We start from the raw sequence: 15,786 nt of genomic DNA on the forward strand, positions 1-15,786 counted from the left end.
ACAGAAGCTTGATTAAGATACAGTTTGCTACTGTACCGCATACGGGCAGGCGAACGAAACGTGTGAGTGGTGTGAGTAATTGGAAATAATCAAGTTTCGATGCTCCGTAACAATTGTTGAAACAATTTGAGTTTAATGAGCGTACGGCAATCGATAAAGAATGCTATTTGTGTGCCAACATGTAGCCGTTATATACTTAAATATGTTATTAGCAGTACATTTCATGTAATTAATGTGTACATTGTTTTCGGACAGTTTTGTTTCTATATTTAATTATTATTTATTAAAAAACATTAATGATGCCTTCTGGTAGGTTTGAGGTAGCGGGATCAATTAGCGGCAACAAGGCATAAATAGCAAATGTGTTGAGTCGCATTAATTTTCTTCGCGCATCTAGCCTGAACCTTTAGCGTCCTTGTGATTGTTGAGTAAAGCGTGTGACTATATACAGGTGTCCCCCGAGATACGACTGTATTTGGGACCGAAAAAAAGTCCCAACGCAAGGCGTAAGTCGAAAAAGTCGTATGTCGAATAATTGTCAATGTAAAGTTTATAACCGAAGTTGAAGAGTCGAAATCTATTATATCGTGTTTTTTATTTGAAATAATGTTCGATAATGTATAAATTTTACACAAAAAGTCGTTTACACGATATAGATATTCAATATCGGGTAGTTGTGGAATCTTTGGAAATGTGTGTGTAACGGTTATCAGCTCGGAAATTCAAAAATATACATCAATTTCTTCTCGATGACAACTTTTCAATGTCAAAATCAAAATCGTCGTATCTGCGAATCGTCGTAACTCGAGAGGGTCGTAACTCGGGGGACGCCTGTATGTTATATTCGTATTGTACTCCTACATGTATCGAGTGGGCTTATGAGGTCCGTCGATCGTTTTAATAAATATAAAAATATACATATAAAGGTGTGGACTTGAAGCTAGACAGATAGGAGAGTTGCTTTATTTTATATGGGCACAACCAAACCATTTCGATAGTGGGACATTGAGGACATATAATTTTGCGAGAAGGAAAATAAAAGTCAAATATAATTGACGAATGTTGTTGTTTTTTTCTATTAAATTATAATAGTACATATGTTTTTGAACACAAAAACACGCATAAGGATTTGATACTTCAAATAATGTGCAACCAATCTATTTGACAATCCTTATCATCAACTGCCCATTATTTTTTATAATTGTTAATATCATTTGTAGCTGCTGTATCTATACTTAGAAATAGTTTTAATTGTATGGAACTTAGTTGCTACGATAACTTATTTTTCTTAAAACACCGTTCATCACTTGAAACAGGTAGGTTAATTCGTGGTTCGTTATTTGCCTCCACCGGCCATGCTCAAACACACTGACATAGAATATCGTCATATCAAAATCATTTCTAATGATGTACCAGCTTCCCTTTTCTATTGGTGATGTATTTTCAATTGTGGATGTTTCTGAAGACTTACGGAATTTACGAGTTTGTTATATCTTATGATCCCATATTGGATACATTTTTCCGATGAATTTCACTAATATCTTCGCCATCGGAAGCTACGACCGTCCCAAAACAACAAAAATACTTTAAAACCTCGAAATTATCCTCATCAAATTACATTCATGTGGGCTCTATCACTGCTTAACATTAGCTTCAACATATCTTGAATACTGTGTTGAAATTCTCTCTCTGTGTTGAATTCTGTACGTTTGCGCTGAAAAAATGATCAATAATATTTGGTTTGCCTGTGTGTCGAATATTATCAAATTAATAATAATTAATTAAATATTAATTCCATCAATTATGCTAGCTGTATAGAACAACAATCCTGCGAAGCATTTAATCTTGTGCTAGCAGATTTGTAAAAAAAACATTGTTCTTTCTTGAAAATCATCATTTCTTAGGGAGAATATTACATCTTCGAACCATTTTCAGCATTACTATATTTATTTAGATTTAGATATTTTTTCATCAAGAGCGTTTTTCCCTACTGATTCCTTTTCTATGCATAACATACTTTTTTTATTTTTTAGTTTATCAACGTCATACAAAAAACTTTGAGTTTCATCGTATCTTGAAATCAGCATTAGTTATACAAATTGTGGTTTAATATTTTATGATGTGCTCTTGCTACTAAATATTGTTGCTGCACGCAAAAATTATATAATTCATTCATTCCATAAAGTGTATTACATTAGTACATCGGTACAACAAAAACTCTGGTAAAAGTGATGGAATGGAACATATTAGACCATTGAACATAATAATAACATTCACGATTTGTCGCCAATCACCTTACGCTCATTAAACTCAAATTGTTTCAACAATTGTTACGGAGCATCGAAACTTGATTATTTCCAATTACTCACACCACTCACACGTTTCGTTCGCCTGCCCGTATGCGGTACAGTGGCAAACTGTATCTTAATCAAGCTTTTGTTACATTCTCGCTGTAAAAGCGAACAGATCTGCCCATCATAAAAACCACCACAACTAACCACCCCACTCCCCCATCTCCCTCGCCCGGGCGAAGAGTTTCGGGAAGCCTAATAACTGCTAATCGACAATATACGCGCTTCATATGCGACTTTATCGTTTGGCAACGATGTTCCGAGCATGCGAAAGGACTAACAAATGAGGTTGAGCTCAAGGAACGACAGTATATGCTGCGTAATGACCCTGCACCGGGGGAGGAAAAACATTACATAAAACCCATTTTCTCGGTCATTCAAAATCCATTGCAATTGTTTCGGCTGTCCTATGTTCGTTGGCTCTCCTGCTTATTTCGTTGATGAGCCAACAAAGCCAACGATTTTCTCCACACATTGCAAGGGTTGTGCTCCGTTCGTGTCGGAGGGGAAATGTAAATGTGCAAACCCTGCGGTATAGTACATAAAGATGAGCAGATTTGCTATGCTTTAGAGCAACTTCTTTGCTAAGTGATCGTCAAATTTATCCTGTTTCCTCATCGAAAAGATTCTAAGTTTACGCAAAAGACGATCTAAAATGCAACGATGGTGTCCTTCTTCCCTGCTTTTATGCAATAACTAACACACTCCGCCTCTTTGAAATGAACACTCCGCTAGAAACGCCTTCTTATTGGATGTTGCATCTCGGTGCCATATTGGATGAACGCATGAGCCATGTGCACAGCCCGAATGAACCACCATCAACAATCAACATTCATACAACGAGAACGGAACAGATGCCGGTTGCTACGTAACAAAAAGGGGTGACAGAGAGTGAAAAGTGTGACTCTTCCGTCTCTGCTGGTGCAAACTGTCCACAATGTTGGGGTAGCTTTCGTATCGTATCAAACACATCCGTGTGGTCCGTAGTTATTAATGTTTAATGTGGCCATTCAGTATATATTGTAGCCACCGAGCAGTGTATACGTCGTCGTTGTGCAGAATGGTCTGGCGGTGAGCGTTTGGTGTCTTCATGGTGTTATTTTATGTTACTTTAATTCGAACTAATAAGCAGTATGATTAATATTAGCATCTGGAGCAGTTCAGCACCGGTTGTATGATGTCGGCAAAATCTTGAAAGTGTAAAACAGCGAAAAATGCATTTAAATTTTCTGTTTCGCCTGAATTTTATGAAGATGTCTTTAGGGCCACTCGCATGATTTAACAACATGCCCGTCATGAGTGCTTGCCCATTGATTGTACAGACAGACTTTGACCGTCAACGGTTGTTGCGCTAAATAAGAAAAAGAGAATATAGACTGTTGCTCCCATCGTATTCTTTTCTGCATTCATCACGTTCTTCATCTTTTTGGCACAACGAACTTCACAGTCATGCCGGCCTATATAGGGTTTCGAGATTTATTAGGTACCGCGCACCTGGATAATTAGTCTTTGCTATGGGGGAACAGTCCATACGAGACTAGAGCCCACGACGGGCATGTTGTCGTTAATTCGAGTGGCGTCTGAATCGATGACTATACCATGGGACCGTCCCTTAAAATAAATCATGTTAATTCTACTTGAAAAAAATATCAGTTATTGCTCTTTGTGCGCACAGTCGGTTGAAACAGCAAAGCGTTCATAACGTATCCGTTAATTTCAAACGCTCATTTTTCTTCAACACTGGATTGAATTTTTCGTTTCCATTAACCATGAAACTGTACCATATTCTTCAATCTATAAAACAGCTAACACAAACTCTCTTTTATTTTTGAAATATTCACGCACCCCAAACATGCTACTTCTGGGGTAAATTTTCAAAATTTTCAATTTCCCGCCTAAATTATGGGCATATGCACGGCTAAAATTTGGTCAAAAAATGCGACCAAGTGACAGCTGTCATCTTCCCCTGTCAATGAAATTCACGCAGCTGTCAACTGACGATACGTATGTGTGGTTGTGTACGTGTGTGTGGATGTGTTTTCTTCAAGGATGACGATGATAATAGCGAGGGTGTTGTGAAAACGAAAAATGAATTACGGAATAAAATCTGCGACTGCAGCAGTTTCGTGCGTGTAAAAGATTCCGTTCTTCTGCTAGCATTTACGTGGTGCAGTCGACTTGTTTCAACACATTACGAACTCTCTGTTTCTCCCACCCATCGTCCCGTACTACTGCCCTTCGCGACTGCGTCACATATTTTCCGTGCGTACGATCTGTCCATACCCCAATTGCCCCGATGCTTTGTCTGTAGAAACAGTGTACTTCTTGTGCCGTTGTGAAGCTCTGTGTAAACGTTTTGTGATTGCGCGTGTGTGTTTTGGAATAACGATGACAAAAATCGCGGAAGTCATCGCGGTACAAATCGGGCAACAGCAGCGATCGATTCCTGTCCGTTGCGCCCCATCATGGTACCCTCATTAGGGATGCAATTCTGCGCTTAATCACCGTCTTCAATCCGCACCGTGTTTACAGTTTGGTAAAGTGTAGGCTCAAAGTGGGACAAGGGCAAGTGGCAAAACTAGCAACGGTAGTAGCAACACGACGGTCAAGGATGGAGAACAGTGTGGGGGAATCGTCGGAGGTCGTGTACGGCACGCACGAAGACTCCGCAATGGTGATGTCAGAAAAGGTAAGATGAGACCGCCGAGTGCAAAAACGAAAACACGATACAGTCTGCCCAAAAGCCGAGGGTAGCACAAACATCTTATCCGCACTGGACTTCCTCTTATCTGGTCCCTCGCAGCCCGGGGTAAAACTGAAGGCAGTAGTAGTAGTGCCGCTCCCTGTCGAAACACGACGCTGCCCAGTGCGACTGACCGATTATGCGTTCCGGTTTGGGGCAGTTCCGCTTGGCGAGTGTCTGAATGAAAGTGGAGCCCAAATCTAATTAGGCTACCGCCACGGTCCATACGCTTGGACGACTAGGTGTCCGTTGCAATCTGGCACTACACGGCGGGACAAACTGCAAATTGTAACAGGACACCCGTTATGGGTGCTGGGGCTTACTTCCATAAATAACTTTAAATCACTCATTGAGAACGTTGAGCTAGCTTTTAAAATCCCCTAACCTGCACAATATGGACGTCAAATGAGTTTTCATGCAAGGAGTCGTACGAGCGGCGAACGGGGGGCTCATTTATTTTTGTTATTGCATGTTATGAAATGTGGGTTGTTAATAGCCGTGCAGTGGGGTCGATACATTTTGCGAAATAGAATATGCTGCAAACTAATACCATATGTGTGTATGTGTGTTCCCGTTTGTCTGTTGTCACAGGTGCAATCACTCGCCGGGAGCATCTATCAAGAGTTCGAACGGATGATTCAACGGTACGACGAGGATGTCGTAAAGACGCTGATGCCGCTGCTTGTGAACGTGCTCGAATGTCTCGACTCGGCGTACCAAACCAACCAAGAGCAGGATGTCGAGCTGGAGCTGCTGCGCGAGGACAACGAGCAGCTGGTAACGCAGTACGAGCGGGAGAAGAATGCCCGCAAGCAGGCCGAGCAGAAGCTGCTCGAGACGGAAGATCTGGCCGAGCAGGAGAACAAGGAGCTGGCCAGCCGGCTCGAGTCACTCGAAAGCATCGTGCGAATGCTGGAGCTGAAGCACAAGAACAGCATGGACCACGCGAGCCGGCTCGAGGAGCGCGAGTCGGAGCTGAAGAAGGAGTACAGCAAGCTGCACGAACGGTACACGGAGCTGTTCAAAACGCACGTCGACTACATGGAGCGCACGAAGCTGATGATGGGCAACTCGACCCACTCGCAGGCCGGATCCGCTTCCGAGCGGCTGGACGTGTCACGGTCCCGCCTAATGCCCATGATGCGGTCTACCGGGCCCGTCTCGTACGGGTTCGCTTCGCTGGAAAACTCCACCATGCTCGACACGGAAACGCTGTGCAGCGAGGAGGACAGCGGGCCCGATTCGGGGCCGCCCTCGCTGCAGAACGAAATCGAAACGAAAGCCACCGAACGGGTGGAGGAAGTCGACTCGGCTACGGCCGTGCCGGCCGACGCAATGGCCACGAGCTCTACGGCCAAGCTGCTGCAAAGCCCCACCGGTGGCGGTGTTTCGGGCAAAACGACCACCAAAAAGGAGCAACGGTCGGCAAACACGCTTTACCAGGAGCTGTCCTTCCAGGACGATAATTTGGAAAGCGAAGAAAACGAAATCACCGGTGCCTGGGTACATCCCGGAGATTATGCATCATCAGGTAGGGGCCAAGCGTCTATATGTATGGGGCAACATTATCGTACACGTGTGTGCTAACCAAGATTAGCTACACTTATATTAACATGATACACGCATGTTCATTGCCTTATTGCCATTGCCATTTTAGAGAAGTCCATGTTACTGAAGAGGGATGGTTTTTGTATTATAATGATATACTTAAATTCAGGCAATCCTTCGAGGATATGTTTATTAGTTTTACATTCATCAAATTATCAGTTCATGCATTGGTCAACATTTTTATGTTAAATTATCGGGAATTATTATGGCGTAACCATCAGACTGATTTCATTCAGAATATTGAATTTCCGGACTATTCTTAATTTAAACCTCCCTTGATAAAATTCTTTGTGATCATCCACTATCAAGACATACACCAAAATAATCAACTCACATTATCGTGATTTACATGACAATCACAGATTACAAAAATTCAAAGACACACACACAAACATATTCATACACACATGCTTGTTTTATGTTGCCGAAACTCTTAACGCTTTTTTGTACTAATCTGGCCTATTTTCATGCGCTTTTCTTATACCTTCCAGCTAACGATAACTTTTTCGGTAAGTCAATCATTTTGCCTTATTTCATGTATGTTTGTTTCACTTCCAAAACTAATACAACTAAACATTGCCGTGCAATTGCAATACAATCGTACTCGAGTTAATTGTTTTACGTTGGTTCTGTTCACAGGCATGGGCAAAGAGGTTGAAAATTTGATAATGGAAAATAACGAACTGCTAGCCACTAAGTGAGTATTTTGCCGGTTATCGCGTCCAATGCGGTACAGTATCACGGTTGTCCTTATCAATTTCACAGGAACGCTCTGAACATCGTGAAGGACGATCTCATAGTGAAAGTGGACGAGCTGACCGGTGAGATTGAGATTCTGCGCGAAGAGCTGAATGCGGTGATATTGGCCCGCAACAAACTGAAAGCCAAGGTTACCGAGCTGGAGGAGGAGCTGAAGAAAACGAAAGCGCAAGTAAAGCAAGCATCCTCGTCAGCGACCGACCAGGAAGAGGAGGGCGACGTTCCGATGGCGCAGCGGAAGCGCTTCACCCGCGTCGAAATGGCGCGCGTACTGATGGAGCGCAACCAGTACAAGGAGCGGTTCATGGAGCTGCAGGACGCAGTGCGCTGGACGGAGATGATGCGTGCCTCCCGGGTGGAAACCCTGGACAAGAAATCAAAGCAAGGCATTTGGAAGTTTTTTAGTAATCTCTTTAGCTCCAACGATAGGCCAACGAACGAGTCCCCCGGGCGTCTTCATCAGCGCTATGGCGGTGTGAGTGCGCAGTCTCAGGCGCACGGTACCGCCTCGCTGCTGCCTGCCATGCCCGAGGGACGAATGCTCATTGGCGCAGGCAACGGTGGCATTACTGGTGGTGGTGGTGGCGGCAGCGGTATCGGTCTCGGTGCCCTTGCTACAGGCTCTTCGGCCGCGCTCCTACGCAGTGGCCACGCAAGCAACATACTGGTGCTATCGAAAGAACCCGAGCTGACGCAATCGGAGCGGGCAATGCAACGGCGCCGCGACCAGTACCGGCAGGTAAGGGCGCACGTACAAAAAGAGGATGGCCGATTGCAAGCGTACGGCTGGAGTTTACCTAGTCTGAAACCATCGAACGCAGCGGGAGCGAACGGTGGCGTTGGTAGCGCTGGAGGCGGTGGTGTGGGGCGCCCTACCGGTAGCGGAGTGCCGGTACCGGTGCCCGTGTACTGTCGCCCGCTGGCCGAAGCTAGTCCGCACATGAAGGTGTGGTGTGCCAGCGGCGTCAATCTGCAGGGCGGCTACACAAAGGACGGAGGCTGCATTGTCGGGGCGGCAAGCATATTTTACGCGAAAGACACGACCGGCGGTGGGGCACAGATCACCGAGCTTACGGGCGACGAGGCGACGGTCGAGCCGAAGGATTTGGGCGAACTGTTGGAAAGGAAGCTGCTGGCACTTGGCGGTCCGGCTTCGCTCGATGCCGACAGCGAACTTAGCTCGTACGTGTGGATCTGCACCAGCACCCATTCGGCCAGCACGGTAACGGTGATTGATGCGAAAAACCCATCCGAAGTGTTGGATTCGTTCCCGGTGTGCCAGAATCATTTGCTGTGCATCTGCACCGTTCGCGGAGCGCTCGAGATGGATTACGCAATGCTGGAAAACAGCGAAGTTACCAAATCGGGTAAGTTTATTGGCAACCGCGGATTACGGGCGTATGGTTGGGAAAACGAATCATTTGACTGACATTTTTTGCAACGCTGTCTCATTTTCTTTCTTTAGGTAAAATGCTTGAAAAGCCTGGCGAATCTCCTGACGATATAGGAAAAGTATCGTACGAAAAGGTTGTACGTAGCGCTGTCGATTCCGCGCCAACTTCAGCAGACGAGCATAAAGCAACGGAAGAAGCACAGGAAGCGGTGCCACCATCCGATACAGTCCCAGAAGAAGCTACCGAAGCTAACAGCGATCGTGATCTTAATCATAACAGTAAGGTACGGTATCACACGATTGGCACACGTTCGTCTGGTGGGTATGGTTTTTTATAATCAAAATTAACCGTCTTCTTGCAGGCCGCCCATGAAGTCCTAGACAGCGTAGACACGAAACACATTGCGATTGCGGTCGATGGGAACGATAATACGATCGGCGAGACCACCTCCTCACCCAACAAACCGCAGCCCGAAACAGCCATCGAAGAGTCGATCTCCTCGATCGGTCCGACCATGTGGCTGGGGGCCCAGAACGGCATGCTGTACGTGCACAGTTCCGTGGCTAGATGGAACGTGTGTCTGCACAAAATCAAGCTGCCCGACTCGGTGCTATCGATAGTGCATGTCGAGTCGCGTGTCATCGTTGCGCTGGCGAACGGAACGTTGGCAGTGTTTCGGCGGCAGGTTAGCGGCGAGTGGGATCTTAACAGCTACCATCTACTGACGCTTGGCTCGCCGAAGTACTCTGTGCGTTGTTTAACGATCGTCGGCGATAAGGTTTGGGCGGCTCACCGCAACAAGATACACGTGATCGATCCCATCACGCTGTGCATTCTGAAATCGTTCGAAGCTCATCCACGCAAGGAAAGCCAAATCCGCCAGATGGCTACTACGGGGCTTGGTGTGTGGGTATCTATAAGGTAAGTGTTTAGTGAAATGTAAGGAAGGTTCTCCCATTTTTGTCTCATGGTTAAGTAACTCACCATGTTGTGCTGTTTTTTTGTCTTCTTCTTTTTAGATTGGACTCGACTCTAAGGCTCTTCTCCGCGGAAACGTACGATCATCTGGAAGACATCGACATCGATCCTTACGTGTCGAAGATGTTGGGCACCGGAAAGCTCGGCTTTTCGTTTGTGCGCATTACCGCTCTGCTGGTATCGTGCAATAGGCTGTGGATAGGTAAGTGTAGTATAATTGTTCTTGTTATAGTGAAACACTCAATCATACAATTGCTGCATTGTGCATTGTGATTTCAGGAACCGGCAACGGTGTGGTGATTTCAGTTCCACTGACTGACGCTAGCGGTGCTTCCAATACACCATACTCACCGCGCTTCGCAAATGCTCAACTTTCGTTCCACGGGCACCGCGATGCAGTGAAGTTCTTTGTGTCCGTGCCGATGAACCCGCCCAATCAGGGGCTACCAACTACTTCGAAGGATATGCTGGTAATATCCGGCGGAGAGGGATACATCGATTTTCGGTTAGGTAAGTGCGCGAGTGTGTGTGTAAATGTATTGCTTTTAATTAAATGCCATATAATTTAATGCTTTTATATGATTACATACTTGAGATAGAAATAGTTTCTCATATCGCAAATTTATATCGTGCTAAAAGAATTCATGTTTAAACTAAGTGCTAAAATACTTAACGTAGCAAAGATTGCTGTATTAATACGAACAATACTAAAGAAGCATGTTTTCTCTGTCTAATAGCAAAGAACGATTATGCTTTTCGGCTAAATGATACACATCATACAGATTCTGTGTGTTATAATATGTTTAATTATCGCGCAATATTGGGTGTGTCGTTTGCATGAGAAAGCATAACTTTTCATTTGATTTACTATGTCTGAACAAAACGTTTAATTTCATAACGCCAATCTTTTCTTATTATATACTTATTATGTGTTCAAAATAAATAAAACCAGCTGTGACGAGAATGAAATCGCGTCAATAATATGTGGTATTCGTAGAGGTTTTGGAACCTGTTTTTGATTTGTGCTGTATTGTTAGTTACAGTGTACTATCGAAAAAAGAATGGCTTGATGTTTAAACTATTAAAAAAAAGAATAACATTTGACCCTCCTTCTCAAGTACACTAATGCACTTATCCGTGCACGTGCCCTATATACATATATTTGCAATCGTAGTAATTGAATGCTAATGTTGCTGTACTCCTCTTTAGTTCCACACAACCACATTATTGTTCTCTCTTCCCTCTTCTCTTTTTTCTCTCTATTCTAGAAGAAATAGTAGAAGATGTATGCGATGCCGCAACACATTTATTAGTTTGGCGTGTTAGTTCATCGTATGATGATTTATCAGTTTGTAGCTAAAATTTATGCTTATTTAAAAAAAAAAGAAACAAGTATTAAAAACCGTACTACAAAACCGGTACAAATGGTCCATGACAAACAAAAAAAATGCATTATGAAACAAATCCACGTATCCTACAAATCCATCCAAATAGTTGTCGAACATATTTGCAAAAGGTATGTTGCTTTTAGTTTGTTTTATTTATTTTGATGATTTTATCGTTTGCTTGTGGTTTTCTTGCGATTTGTTTTTGTAACGTTTGTACAGGACTAAAACTTAGTCATGTTATTGATATGCTTAGAAATGTTTGTTCATAGCTTTAATGATAATTTTACATTAACATTCACTGAAACAACACAATACAGCTTTTGTATATACATTTTATATAAACTGATCATATCCTAATATTTGAGTGCAGTAGTTTTGTTCTATTTGAGAGATTTATGCTTTTTGTAGCTTATACAACGTTTTTAATTAATGCTTCGCTATCTCACTTGTTGGAGAGAACTTTCCCCAAGCTTTCATATTGGTTGTGGTTTTAACATTAATAAGGTTTGATGGAAATGGAACGTGTTTCTTTTTTTTAAATTCCATACTATGTGATACAATATAATTCATCAAAATTGTGGTGTGAATTTATTTCTACACAATAAAACCATGTAAATTAATTGCTTTTTGTTTTCCAAGCATTCACAATTTTCTTTATGTGTACCCATGTACCATTACTTTGTTATTCATACTAGTGTTAGGTAAATCTGATTCAGATTCATGAATCGGAATGAATCTTTGAAATGACTCAATGAATCTCAATGACACGTGAATCTCAAATATTAATGAACCTCGATAGATTTACGAATATCAAAAGATTCATGAATCTAAAGGGATTTATAAATCTCCATAATATTCTTCTTATTATTCTTCTAACCGTGACAAGCTACGTCGTCATGCCAACCTAGCAAGTAGGATAGAAACAAGGCAGTTGGATAGTTTGTTTTGCTACGCGGAGACAGTGTCATACGAGGCTTGAACTCACGACGGGCATGTTGTCAAGTTGTGCGTGTTAACCACTGTATCATGGGATCGCGCAAATTCAATATTTTTTTGAAAATCACACATTTCTAAAGATTCAAGAATCTCTGGAGATTTATGAATCTGAATGGATTCATGAATCTCAATGGATTCACTAATTTCAAGGGATGAATTTTTTAAGATTAAGAGATTCGATTCGAGATTCAAATCACTCATCGATGAAGATTGATATGAATGAATCTCAACGAAAGAGAAAGAGATGAAACCCAACACTAATTCATATCAAAATAATTCAACAACAATAATTAAAAAAAAATCGGTAGAAGGTTATATTTATAAGTTTAGTTTCGTCGCAATAACGCGCACAATTTTGGATGTGGTTTGATATTCGATGATGCTTCTATTTTTATACCATATAAAACCGCTGTAGCTTTCAAAGTATTTAAATATGTTGTACCATTTCTGCTGATCTATTGATCGTATTGTAGAACCGTTAATGGGCGCATTTTAACGGTCTGTATAAAATGTTCTGAGTGCTTCATTAATGTAAGGTGCAATGGTTGCTAGCTGTTTTGCAATTCTATCCGTTAGTTAAGTAAAATGTGTTTAAAGAAAATATAGCGTAATAATAATCGTGCACCTTACACCTAAATAGATACTTATGATTCCATTCTTGTTCATACTGTTCTCTCCCTCAGGTGACGGTGATATGGAGGCGAGTGTCGAGCTAGAACCGAACCAAACCATAGAGAATCGCAATGAGAAGAGCTACATTATCGTGTGGAAAGTCAGCAATCGTTAAGATACAGTGTATTGGACTGGTGTATCCTCCAATAAACTCGCCCATTATAATCATGCTTTACTTTAGGCATTCTCCACACCAATATCTTTAAAGAAATTAAGAAAAAAGGAAAAAAAATACTTACTTCCTGTAAACGTTATCTGAAACCCACTGCATCAAAGCAAGCCAGCGAGCAAACAAGCAAGCAAACAAGCAAGCAAACGACGTACACATACAAATAACATCTTACTAATGCGCAGTGTAAGAGTGTAGAAGAAATGATGAAACCTAGTGTTCCAGTGTTCCACAGTTGTGTCTGCCGTTGTTCATTTCAAACACGTTGTGTAGTGTTGGTTCATTTGCATAACATATTACTGTACTAGAGAGCTAAACAACAAACGATTAGGAGAAGAAGAACAAACGTTTATTACAAACCTACGTACTATCCCAGTCCAACACACGTCTATAACACTTTGCGGTTGTTGAATAGATTTTTTGGCTAGTTTTCAAAGATTTGTAACGCATGTTTGGCATCATAAATGTATTAGAAAAATCGAAGGTATGTTAGCTTGAGTGAACAGAAACTGAGACACGCCAGGATAGTCAAAAATAACTTTGCTCCTTTCCCTCCCTTTAACACGCCAAAGAATAAGTTTAGTAGAGCGTTTTCGTGATTCCTTTCGAAATGCTATAAAGAGGAGACATTTGCAAGTTGTACCTTCCCACAGATACACCATATAAATACGCTACAACGTGCGATGGTTATTTTGTATTATGCGTAACAATACCATTAATATTTATCACATGTGAGTAGAATGGCGATTTAATAGGGGAGATTGTGGGAACCAGCCCAGGAAATTGCTTAAACAAACACACACAACACTTACTACACACAAAGCTCACAAACCGCTAAAGATGCGAAACTAGCGAAATTTGAATACTGTTAGCAATTCTCGGTTTTCCATTGGACTGGAAAGTGGGCCTGTTTTTTTTTTTTAAATTGTGTATATACTAGACAGTTACACTATTGAGTTGTATTTAGTTAGTTTGGCTAGTGTCCGAGTAAGTCGGTTCCACCTGTGTATGTTTAGCCATTTTAAAGGTGTTATAGTTTTAAGATTGTTTTATTGTTTTATTTAGTTTGTCGCAAATCATTCGAACAATTGATGAATGGTTTTAAATCTTTTCAGTCAAATGTGTGTACCGTAGGGAAGGCGATTTTATACGCGCATACAAGAGAAATAGAACATTTTAACACGCTTATACTGATACCGAAAAGCGGTCGAAACAGTTTCACAAAAGGAAGGGTTTATGTTTACAGTGCAAAAATGTGTCAGTTCTGCAGTAGACAGTGTTTTAGGACGAAAATACACACTAATAATTATTTAAATTTCTATTCAATTTTATCATAGCCGTTCGCGAATTGCTACAAGCTGCAGCCTTCTACCAGCTTTGCTGTTACGTAGCTGCATTCTTCTAGCTTTGTTTTAATATGTTCGAATATTGCATAGTTTGTTAGCGTACAACAACAACAACCATACCACTCCCGAAAGCGAAAGCGTGCGATAAAATTCGTGATGTAAAAACTACCCATTTGAGAAAAAAGGCAAATATAAGTAACCAATGCATTAATAATCTTTTTTCGTGTCACTTTTTTAAAGTTAACTTTTCTTTTCTGTTGTCTTGTATAATTGCTTCTTCGGGTCGTCTTTTATTTTAAATCATTTTAGGAACGGGTTTTAGAATCCAGTGTTTTTACACCATTGTACTGACGGTATTAATATGTAACAAAACTTGTTACTTGCTATGTGTGAAGAAATTAGAGGCCTTGGATATTCCACCACAATATTATATCATCAATTTCAAGGTAAGTGCAAGGGTGTAAATTAGTAGATATTCTATAAATTTGAATTACAGTCACTGCCAGATATCAATAATTGTATTCTTTTTAGTTTGCCTAATTTTACATAAGTTTAAATATGTTACAAAAGTTTGAGATTTGATATTGAGTAACGTTAACATCATCGCTTTTCACTGCAAATATGTTGCAAATTACTAGGCTTATTTACACATTGTAAACATTACAGCCGTTCGGTAGCTTAATTAGTCTTAAGCTAACTTTAATTATTGATTGAATAATAATTATATAATTAATCTAATTATACTAATACTTTACACCTCTATTTACACCAAAAATAATCCACAGAAAAAGGAAACTGTATTAGATGTTTCCAAGAAACCGTTGGGCATTTCGTGCACGCTACAGTGCAAGCTCGAACCTAATATAAAATATACGTCTAATCAATATACAAAAAAAAACGAACAAATAAAATGGTTTAACTGTACATATGAACTGTAGGAAATAGTTTATCTAAAGCATAGTAGTCTGTGGTCTTGACAGAACATTGCCATATAAAACGATTTCTTTCTGTTATTGTAACATGCAATAGGGACAGTTCGTCCTGCTCAGTTGAAAATTATCCATTGTTGAGTGTCTTCAGAAAATATAACTTCCCGAACAAAATAGAATTTTACTGAAAACTACAATAATATATCACGAGTAAGCTCTTTTTATCGAATTTTATATTAAAATTTCGTTGTACCTAGGATACCCTTAAACCCAGTTGGCCCAAACTCGAACAAAATAGAATTTCCCCGAAAACTACAATAATATAGGGTAAATGTACCAATATTGGGTAGGTTAGTGCAGTAGTTTCACAAAATCTGCTCGTACACTTACAATTCTTATTATTTTTCATGAAAGTGACTATTTTGAACGATAAACTATCGTAATATGATGTGC

The 15,786-nt window shown here is 41.1% G+C and overlaps 1 protein-coding gene across 3 annotated transcripts; it reads left to right on the forward strand.

The window, feature by feature from the left end:
- The first annotated feature begins 4,359 nt into the window (after positions 1–4,359).
- Positions 4,360–14,618, forward strand: LOC121594131 (JNK-interacting protein 3). Of its 3 annotated transcripts, XR_006004901.1 has the most exons (11): positions 4,360–5,040; positions 5,686–6,625; positions 7,194–7,211; positions 7,342–7,399; positions 7,468–8,828; positions 8,927–9,138; positions 9,217–9,776; positions 9,875–10,035; positions 10,113–10,343; positions 11,102–11,349; positions 12,901–13,004. XR_006004901.1 is itself a non-coding variant. In XM_041917126.1 (10 exons), the coding sequence occupies exons 1-10, from the start codon at positions 4,963–4,965 to the stop codon at positions 13,002–13,004; spliced, it is 3,723 nt and encodes a 1,240-aa protein (XP_041773060.1). In that variant the 5' UTR covers positions 4,360–4,962; the 3' UTR covers positions 13,005–14,618. The 3 variants fall into 3 exon arrangements, 2 of the variants coding, with proteins under 2 accessions (XP_041773060.1, XP_041773062.1); XM_041917126.1 differs by lacking the exon at positions 11,102–11,349 and having other exon boundaries at positions 12,901–14,618; XM_041917128.1 differs by lacking the exons at positions 7,194–7,211; positions 11,102–11,349 and having other exon boundaries at positions 12,901–14,618.
- The last annotated feature ends 1,168 nt before the right edge of the window (positions 14,619–15,786 follow it).

Source organism: Anopheles merus, chromosome 2L (genome assembly GCF_017562075.2).
Source record: "Anopheles merus strain MAF chromosome 2L, AmerM5.1, whole genome shotgun sequence".
NCBI lineage: Eukaryota > Metazoa > Arthropoda > Insecta > Diptera > Culicidae > Anopheles > Anopheles merus.